The 9,755-nt window shown below is 36.4% G+C and overlaps 1 protein-coding gene and 1 pseudogene across 1 annotated transcript; one reads left to right on the forward strand and one right to left on the reverse strand.

The window, feature by feature from the left end:
* Positions 1-2,852: 2,852 nt before the first annotated feature.
* On the forward strand, positions 2,853-5,754 carry LOC125847270 (zinc finger BED domain-containing protein RICESLEEPER 2-like). Its single transcript, XM_049526926.1, has 3 exons — positions 2,853-5,012; positions 5,480-5,562; positions 5,682-5,754. The coding sequence occupies exons 1-3, from the start codon at positions 2,853-2,855 to the stop codon at positions 5,752-5,754; spliced, it is 2,316 nt and encodes a 771-aa protein (XP_049382883.1).
* Positions 5,755-7,743: 1,989 nt separating this feature from the next.
* The window catches only part of LOC125847271 (uncharacterized), a 4,448-nt pseudogene continuing 2,436 nt past the window's right edge, over positions 7,744-9,755 (reverse strand).

Raw genomic sequence — 9,755 nt, forward strand, 5'->3', positions numbered from 1 at the left:
ATATATATATATATATATATATTATAAAAGAAAAGATTTGTAGTAGTTGGAATATCAATAAAGCACATTTTTCATATTACTTAGAAAAAGTGATAGATAATAGTGATAGAGAATAACTGAATAGGTAGTAAAACAGGACCCATCCATGTGCTTCATGATTCATGTGGCAAATTTGAAGTGGCAGACAGAGACAGGACACCTAATTACTCGTAATATTCACTAAAAATATCAGTATTTGCAATAACAGGTGCATACCCACAGGTACAATCTTAATTTGATTTAACACCTCTAAATTTATAAAGAATAAGACTTATCAAGATCTGTTCCATTATCATATTTCCTAAGAATGTGAGTAAAAAAATCATACGCACTCCCTCTATTTCAAATTATATTCTTTTAAGTCCATTTTTATAAATAATTTTCTTTTAGAATTTTTTAATTACAATTTTTACGTGGCTATTTAAAATCACAAAATTATATGATATTTTGGTGCATTCTATATATTTTTAGTCTAAAATCATAAAATTTAAAATTCTTATTTACTTTTTTTAAAACTTCCTGAAATGTCAAAATAAAAAGCAATCAAATTAAAACGAAAGGAGTAATTAATATCTCAAAAGTTGAATTGTTATATAAAAACAGAACTTGTGAAACAATTTATTTATTTTATTGTTTCTTAATTAATGATCAATATGTTTAACCTTAACGAGCAAGAGAAGTGATAGCTATTCAAAATTGAACCAAAATCAATAATTTGAATCGAAAAAAAATATTGATTTATTAATAATGATTTATTGGTTTAGTGGGAAATCTTAGTAGCCAGTTGAGAGAAGGCCCAAAATAGTCTCTTATCTTTGGGTTAAGACTCAAAGTAATGCAGATTCAATGGAACAGTAATATTGATGAATAATAATCAATGGAACAGTAGAAAAAGGGGAAATTCAGGGAATAGAAAATGAGGAAGACAACTAGTTGCTAAGCTAACTTACAACTAAGAGATATATGACAAACAAGATAATCCCATTTCATTTTCATCAGTATAATATATATAGGACCACAACCCTAGCTGATTCATAGAGTATGCTTGCAACAATGTCCTCACCTACTACTGCTTCTGACAGAGCTATGCCAGCTCATACAAAGATGACTAAAGTGCAATTAAACAAAATATAATACAACTATAACTTCAGGGATTAAAGTGCTAACTTAACAACTTCAGCTACTTTCATTCTGCATCATTCCTCTATCCTTACGAACTTCCTTGTCCTCAAGGAAGAACTGTGGGAACCTGATCTTCATAGCCATAAAATCTTCCCATGTAGCTTGCTCTTTGGACATCTCCTTCCACTGAATCAGAACCTGAACCACTGCCTTATTTCCTTTCTTAACCATTTTTCTTCCTTCAATGCTCTGGGGCTCCACACAAAAGGGACTTGCTATGTCAATGATTGGTGGATGATGGGTAGTGTCTGGTAGTTGATGACATAACTTCAACTGAGACACATGTATAGTGGGATGGATGGCGACATGAGCTGGTAGAGATAGCTTGTATGCTACTGTTCCAATCTTTTCTAAGATCTAATAGGGTCCATAAAACTTTGCTGACAGTAGGGGTGTGCAAAAACCGAACCGACCAATAAACCGAACCGATAAAATATTATTGGGTTATTGTTATTGGGTTATTGGGTTATTGGGTTTTTAATGGGTTTATAAAAAAAAATTATTGGGTTATTGGTTCGGTTTCGGTTTTTCCTATTGGGTTATTGGGTAAACCGATAACCCAATAAGGTAATAGTTATTTACTACTTTACCCTTCCTAAATATTAAATATAAATAATTTAATACATAAGTAGATTCTATATTAGATTTTCAGTAGGAGTTAGTACTTACTACTTACCGCTTGGCGCTTAGAGTAAAATTAGGGTTAGGAACGAGCCAACGGCGGCGGCAAGCCGGCAACAACCAACAAGTTTCCAAGGAGGGTTCGCAACAACGACGATAGTAAGGGCTAGGCGATGGTGAGGATTTTCTACCCTTTTCTAATCTCTTCTTCTCTAATATCTGTCCTTGTATAATTTTCTTCTTCTGTAATCTATGCCTTTTCTGATAAACAAGGTTGACACCCTGCTGGCTGTTACTTTTTGACCTATTTTAGCAATAAAATAGAAATATTGAGGTTCTGAATCCATCTTTTATTCAAGTAGTGTAAAAAGTACATCTCAGTAGTTTGATCTTTCTTTGAACAATACAGTATGTAGTTTTCCAAGTTCCATTAGTAGTACACTTTGCATATTGAGCAATATTACCTCTTAACAGTAAATTGATAAGAAGCAAGAGTAACAAGATCCTAGTTTTAATTAGTAACCTAGAGCAAGTAGTGAATAACAGAGCATGAGACCCAACAATATTTGGAAATTATAAATCTACTATTATATATATCAATGATTTTGAATACACAAAAGGGGAGTACGTACTAACTAAAACTCGCCAAATGAATTAATGATATAGTACTACTATTAATACTCAAAAATTTCTCCTATTCCAACATTACCATCCTGCTCTTGGCTTCCTTTTGCTCTGCACACCTTTCCTCGAATTTCCTTTTACTTGATTCAAAATCCCTCTTCTTCAAGCTTTTCATCTCCTTTCTTGTCTCCTTCTTATGCTAATGTAGGTTAAATTTGGTAAGCATTTGATTATTTTTCTTAAGAATTCTTTTTTCTTTTCAGTAATGTTGAAGACCTCATTTAAGATATCTCTTTAGTTTCTCTTTAGTTTACCTTGAAATTATTTCATTATTGTTGCCTGATTAGTCATTAATCATTATTGTCTAAATCATATTTTACAAAGACATGCATATGACTGAAAATATTTCAACTGATGAGGTGGTGGTCCTATGTGATGAAAGTATTAATTCAAATGCTATGCATCAAACACAATCTGTTCAGCCAAAGGTTACAAAAGAAAGAAAGAAAAGGTCTCGAGCATGGGATCATTTTGGATCATTTGTTGATGAAGAAGGAAATAAGAAATCAAAGTGTAAGCATTGCGGTCAAGATTATTTTGCTGATTCAGTTAAAAATGGTACAAAGTCAATGCTTACTCATATGTTAACATGTACAAAGATGCCTAAAAGTGTTGATAAAAGTCAAACTCAAATAGGCTTTCAATCTGTTCAGGGAGGGAATACAAGTGATGTGGTTGTTGTTTCCTGGAAATTTGAGCAAGAACAATGTAGAAGAGCTTTATGCCGCATGGTAATTGTGGATGAACTACCTTTCAAGTTTGTCGAGAAGGAAGGTTTTAGAAACTTTATGAAAGTAGCGCAACCTCATTTTAAGATTCCTTCTCGTACCACTGTGACACGTGATTGTTTTAAACTTTTTGATGAAGAGAAGCAAAAGTTGAAAAGATTTTTCGGAGAAGCACGACAAAGAGTATGTCTGACAACTGATACTTGGACCTCTTTGCAACGGATTAATTATATGTGTATCACTGCACATTGGATCGATAATGAATGGATTATGCATAAGAGGATAATCAACTTCTGTCCAATTTCCAGCCATAAAGGTGAAGATATGGCTAATGAAATTATGAAGTGTTTGCGTGATTGGGGCTTAGATAAAATATTTACCATCACAGTCGATAATGCTAGTTCAAATGACGTGACTGTGAAAGAGTTGTCTAAGATATTCACTAAACGGGGGATCAATTTCATGAATGGAGAACACCTTCATGTGAGGTGTATGGCGCATATTCTAAATCTTGTTGTTCAAGATGGTTTGAAGGTGTCTGCTGTGTCTATTGAACGGGTTAGAAAAGCAGTTAAATACATAAGGCTGTCTCCTGCGAGGTGTAAGAGGTTCCAAGAATGTTGTGAAGATGTTGATATTAATTGTAAAAAATCTTTATGTTTGGATGTTTGTACGAGATGGAACTCCACATACTTGATGTTAAATAGGGCTATTGAGTTTGAAAATGTGTTTTCCAGTTATGCTGCTCGTGATATTGGCTTGTTACATTACCTTCAGTTTGTTGAGGATGAAGATGGAAAGGATGAACATGGAAGCGCTGTTGGTGCCCTTTTGAGTGATGACTGGGACAATGTAAGAAAAATTGCTAATTTTCTTCAAATTTTTTATGATCTTACCAGAGAAGTATCTGGATCACACTACGTCACAGCAAACTCACATTTTCTTAAAATTTGTGAGGTTTCTTGTTATTTGAAACAATTGATATCGAGTGAAGAAGATAATGATGATCTTTTGGGTAAAATTGCTTCGAATATGAGAGAAAAATTTGATAAGTATTGGGGTACTCCAAAGAAGATGAACAAGATGATTTTTATTTCTTGCGTTTTGGATCCTCGTCACAAGTTTGTTTCAGTTGGCTTTGCACTTCAAATGATGTTTGGGAAAGAAGGTCCAATTTTAGAGAATGGAGTTAGAGACTACATGGATTTGTTGTTTGGTGAATATGTAAAGTCCCTTTCTAAAGATAAAGGCAGTCAACACTCTTCATCTTTATCTAGTTCTTCATTTGAAAATTCTAGTTCACTGCTTTCAAGTTCAGGTAGTAGTGTCCAATCGATAGGATCTTTAGGGACATTCATGGGTGATCTAATGAAACATAAAGCTGAAAATACAACAACTGTCAAAACAGAATTGCAAAAATATCTTGCTGAAGAAAATGAAGTTGAAAGCAAGAACTTCAACATCTTGTCTTGGTGGAAAATAAACTCACCTAGATTTCCCGTTCTTGCTGAGATGGCTCGGGATGTGTTAGCTATTCCTATTTCAAGTGTGGCATCCGAGTGTGCGTTTAGTACTGGTGGACGTATCTTGGATTCATTTAGGAGTTCATTAACTCCTAAATTGGTGCAAACTCTAGTGTGCCTTCAAGATTGGATTAGAAGTGAATCACGACCTATAAGTGTTGAGGAAGATATAGATGTCCTCGAACAGCTCGAACAAGGTAAGGATATTTTAATTAGAATAGTTTTAATTGTTATTGTAAATAGTCATTAACATTTTTTTGGTTGATTAACATAAATTCTCTATAGATTTGGCTAATACTAGCATTTTGGATGATTAATGTGGAGTTGAAACTCTTTCTTTTTTGCACTTGGATCTGGACATTTGGTAAGCCATTCTAGCTACAAGTTGCTCTAAGTCATGTATTTTCTTGGTTTTCAATGTATAATCTTTCTGTCAAGAAAATATATGAGGCCAAATATTGCATATTGTTAAGCTTAACTTGCTCAATACATATTTACTAATTAGAAGTGTTTGGAGTCAATTAAGGGACATGATGATACTATAAATGGATTAGTTGCTAATAAAAATGGAATTGTTAATTTAGTGATTGTGCTTGATAATCTGCATCTTACCGTGTTCATTTGAGGATGGATGTTATTCATTTATGGAGCCTATTTCATTAAATATGTTTGGTGACGTTTTTGGAGCTGTGTTTTGTGCAGTTTGGTGCTGAATTTTGGTGGTTGGTGCTGCTGTTTGTGCAGCAGTTTGGTGATGTTTTTGGAGCTGTATGTGCAGCAGTTTGGTGACACGTTTTGGGAGCTGTTTTTGTGCAGTTTAGTGCTGATTTTTGGTAGTCTGATGCAGCAGTTTGGTGCTGCTGTCTAGTGATGTGTTATGTATAGTTTGGTGCTGATTATGCAGTTTTCTGCTGGATTTTTTTGGGTGTTCTGATGCTGCAATTGGATGGAAACCAAACTTGACAAAAGGTGGATAGTTAAAGGATCATTTGCATTTTGTCATTAAATGTAAAAATGCTACTGTAATAGTCTATTAAACTGGTGGTTGTCTTTTTCTTTTTCAGGCTTTGTGATTGTCTTGGTTAGGAACTTGGTGAGAATTTTGTTGATTATCTGGTGGATCAAGCAACTGTTCAAGATTGTCTCGTTGAACTATTTTATTTTAGTATTAGTTTTAGTTTGTAATTGTAGGCTGTAGTTTTTGCAAGTTTGTGCATGTTAGTAATTTGATTAACATCCGAAGTTTCGTATTATGTTTTGGCGGTAACATGTAATTATAGCCTATGTACTATTATATATTATTTTATGGACATTTTCTTATTGGGTTAACCGAAAACCGAACCGATAACGATCAAAAACCGATAAACCGAAAACCGATAAAAAATTTCTTATTGGTTTGTTATTGGGTTAGGATATTTTAAAACCGAAAACCGATAAACCGAACCGATAATATGTAAAACCGAACCGAACCGACCGATGCACACCCCTAGCTGACAGTTTATTGAATGCTTGTTGAGACACTGTCACTTGTCTATAGGGTTGAATCTTCAAATACACCCAATCCCCTACCTTCAATTGCGTATCACTTCTATGTTTGTTAGCCAAAGACTGCATCCTTTGTTGAGCTCTGTGTAGATGGAAATTGAGAAGTTGAGCCTTAAATTCTCTGGTGATCAGACTCTTATCCACTTCTTCTTCAATAACTTCCCCTGGTAGATATGGCAAATGGATAAGTGGAGCTTGACCATATAGTGCTTCATAAGGGGTGGTTTGTATAGCTGACTGGTAGGTGGAATTATACCACCATTCTGCTAGTGGCAAGTATAAAGCCCAGTCATGTTGACTATCTGAGCAATAACACCTTAAATAAGTCTCCAATGTCCTGTTAAGGACTTCAGTTTGACCATCTGTTTGTGGATGGTAAGCTGAAGATGTGCTCAATGTTACTCATTGTAATGAAAACAGTTCTTGCCAAAACCTACTAAAAAATATGGGATCCCTATCACTCACAATATTTTCTGGCATGCCATGGAGTTTGAACACCTGGTCCATGAATGTTTGAGCCACAGAAACAGCCGTGTAAGGATGGCTAAGTGCCATAAAATGACCATACTTGGTCAGTCTGTCTACTACCACAAGGATAGTGGTTTTCCCCTTAGACTTTGGAAGGCCATCAATGAAGTTCATGCTTATGCAAGACCATGAGGTCTTGGGAATAACCAAAGGTTGTAAGAGGCCCGGAGTTGCTGAGGCATCATACTTACTTCTTTGACAAACTGAGCACTTCCTAACATATTTATTTACATCTTCTCTGAGATTCTTCCAATAGAAAAGAGTAGCCAGCCTTCTGTAGATATTCTCCATTCCTGAGTGCCCCCCATTAGTGTTATCATGCCACAGTTGCATGATGTCCTTCCTTAGCTTTGCATCTGCTCCAATAACCAGCTTACCATACTTCCTTAGTTGTTGGTTGGTGTAAGTGTATCCCTTTACTGTTTCACCTTGCTCCTTCAGCTTCTGAATAAGAGATCTAAGCTCTTGGTCTTTGTTCCAAAGTTCCATGATCCTATGAAGCAAAGTGTGATCTGCAGGTGCTACTGAAATCATTAGCAATTCAGTATTCACTTGTCTTGATAGAGAATCGGCAACCTTATTTTCCCTTCCCTTCTTATACTCTATTTCAAAATCAAACTGCATCAATTTTGCTATCCATTTCATCTGAGTCCCAGTATGAAGTTTTTGCTCCAGTAAAAACTTCAGTGCTTTTTGATCTGTTCTGATTAAAAAATGTCTTCCCAGCAGATATTGTGACCACTTAGTCACGGCCATGACTAAAGCTAATAGTTCTTTGTCATACACAGATAAACCTTGATGCCTTGCAGAGAGCCCCTTGCTCAAATAAGCCAATGGATGTCCATCCTGCATCAATACTGCCCCTATACCGTAGTCACATGCATCCGTTTCGACTACAAAATCAATGTACTATTAGGCAAAGTTAGCACAGGAGCACTTACCAGGGCTAATTTCAACTTCTCAACAGCTGCAGTAGCCTTGTCACTCCAATGATACCCCTCCTTCTTCAAAAGATCAGTCAACGGCTTGCTAATGACCCCATAACCTTTGATGAACCTCCTATAGTAACCAGTTAATCCAAGAAAACCCCTCAACTCCTTTAGTGTTTTAGGCATTGGCCAATTTTTAACAGCTTCTATCTTTTTTGGATCAGTAGCTACACCCTCAGCAGAGATGAAATGACCTAAGTACTCCACCCTTGTTGCCCCAAAGGAGCATTTAGCCTTCCTCATAAACAACTTATGTTGTACCAGCAAGTTGAAAGTGATTCTCAAATGCTGCAAATGTTCTTCCAAGCTCCTGCTTTAAACCAAAATGTCATCAAAAAATACCAAAATAAACTTCCTTAGGTAATCTTTGAACACATGGTTCATTAACCCTTGAAAACTAGAAGGTGCATTAGTGAGACCAAAGGGCATCACTAAATACTCATAGTGTCCAGCATGTGTCCTGAAAGCAGTCTTCTGTATATCTTCCCTTGCCATCCTAATATGATAATAACCAGACCTAAGATCCAATTTAGAGTAGATCCGTGAACCACCAAGTTCATCTAACAACCCTTCGATAATGGGGATGGGAAATTTATCTTTGATAGTCATCTTGTTGAGTGCCCTGTAATTTACACACAACCTCCAAGACCCATCATTCTTCCCTACCAATACCACTGGTGAAGCATAAGGACTAGAGCTTGGCCGCACAATGCCTTGATCCAACATTTCTTGCACCATCTGATCAAGGACATCTTTCTGTCCTGATGAGTACCTGTAACACCTAGCATTGACTGGATTGCTACCTTGCTGCAAGGGAATTTTGTGGTCAAACACTCCTCTATGAGGTGGCAAGCCCTTGGGATCCTGAAAGAGTATTTGAAACTCCTTAGTTAATTCCAAGATATGATTAGCACTAGCATCGGCCTGTGGTTCCTCTCATTGTTCCTGATCAGTTGGCAATACCTTGATAATGAAAAGTTGACAGCCATTTTGGGCTAGCTTGTCCAACTTCTTGGTCTCCATAATTCTAGTTTTCTCTCTAGTACCTTGTATTACCACTTCCTTGCCTTGATACCAGAACCCCATCGTTAACTTCTGGAAGTTGACTTTGATGTCTCCTAGAGGAAGCAACCACTGAACCCCCAAAATCATATCGCAAGAACCTAGTGACAGCAACAAAAAGTCATCTTGGAATGTGAGCCCTTGCATCATCCAAATGAAGTTTCTACAAACCTCATTAATCTGTCTATTGCCACCATCAACTACATTCACAGACTGTGGTTTGATCAATTGTGTATCTCCCTGCAACTTCTTAATCAGCCTATCATCAATAAAATTATGTGAGCTTCCAGGGTCAACCAATATGTTTAGAGGACCATCCTTAGTATAGCCCATGATTCTAAGTGTATTGAACCCATGGATTCCATTAAGAGCATGTACAGATATTTCACAATTCTGTTCATGTCCCTCCTTCTCTTCATAGTTATCATGATCCTCCTGCACTTCTAACATTTGGTCTTCCTCCCCATCTTCAGCCACCTCTAACAAATATAGTTGTTTGTTAGAGCTGCACCTATGACCAGGCACAAACTTCTCATCACAGAAGAAACACAGATCCTTCTGCCTTTTCTCACTCATCTCAGTAGGTGTGAGCCTTCTTGTTCAGACTCACATATGAGTCCTTAAATGGTTGGCCTTCTCGTTTGCTTCCTGCTCCCTTGGAAAATGAATTATAGTTCCCTGCCCTTGACTGAGAACCCCCTGCAACATATAAAGATGATCTAGTCAACTTCAACTGGGCATTTACCTGAGCCTCAGTGTTTCTTGCTAACTGGTAAGCTTGTGGTAAAAAATAGGGCCTATGATTCTTAACAGTAAATCCAATCTCAGGTTTCAAACCAGTGATAAAAGCACTA

The sequence above is a fragment of the Solanum stenotomum genome, chromosome 12 (genome assembly GCF_019186545.1).
Source record: "Solanum stenotomum isolate F172 chromosome 12, ASM1918654v1, whole genome shotgun sequence".
Classification (NCBI taxonomy): Eukaryota; Viridiplantae; Streptophyta; class Magnoliopsida; order Solanales; family Solanaceae; genus Solanum; species Solanum stenotomum.

What these genes read in the sequence shown, in the direction of transcription:
- LOC125847270 (XM_049526926.1), top strand. Translation starts at nt 2,853, where the DNA reads ATGCATATGACTGAAAATATTTCAACTGATGAGGTGGTGGTCCTATGT. An exon ending in GAATAGTTTTAATTGTTATT is followed by an intron (nt 5,013 to 5,479) that starts GTAAATAGTCAT and finishes TGTTTTGTGCAG; the next exon opens with TTTGGTGCTGAATTTTGGTG. An exon ending in GCTGTATGTGCAGCAGTTTG is followed by an intron (nt 5,563 to 5,681) that starts GTGACACGTTTT and finishes CTGATTATGCAG; the next exon opens with TTTTCTGCTGGATTTTTTTG.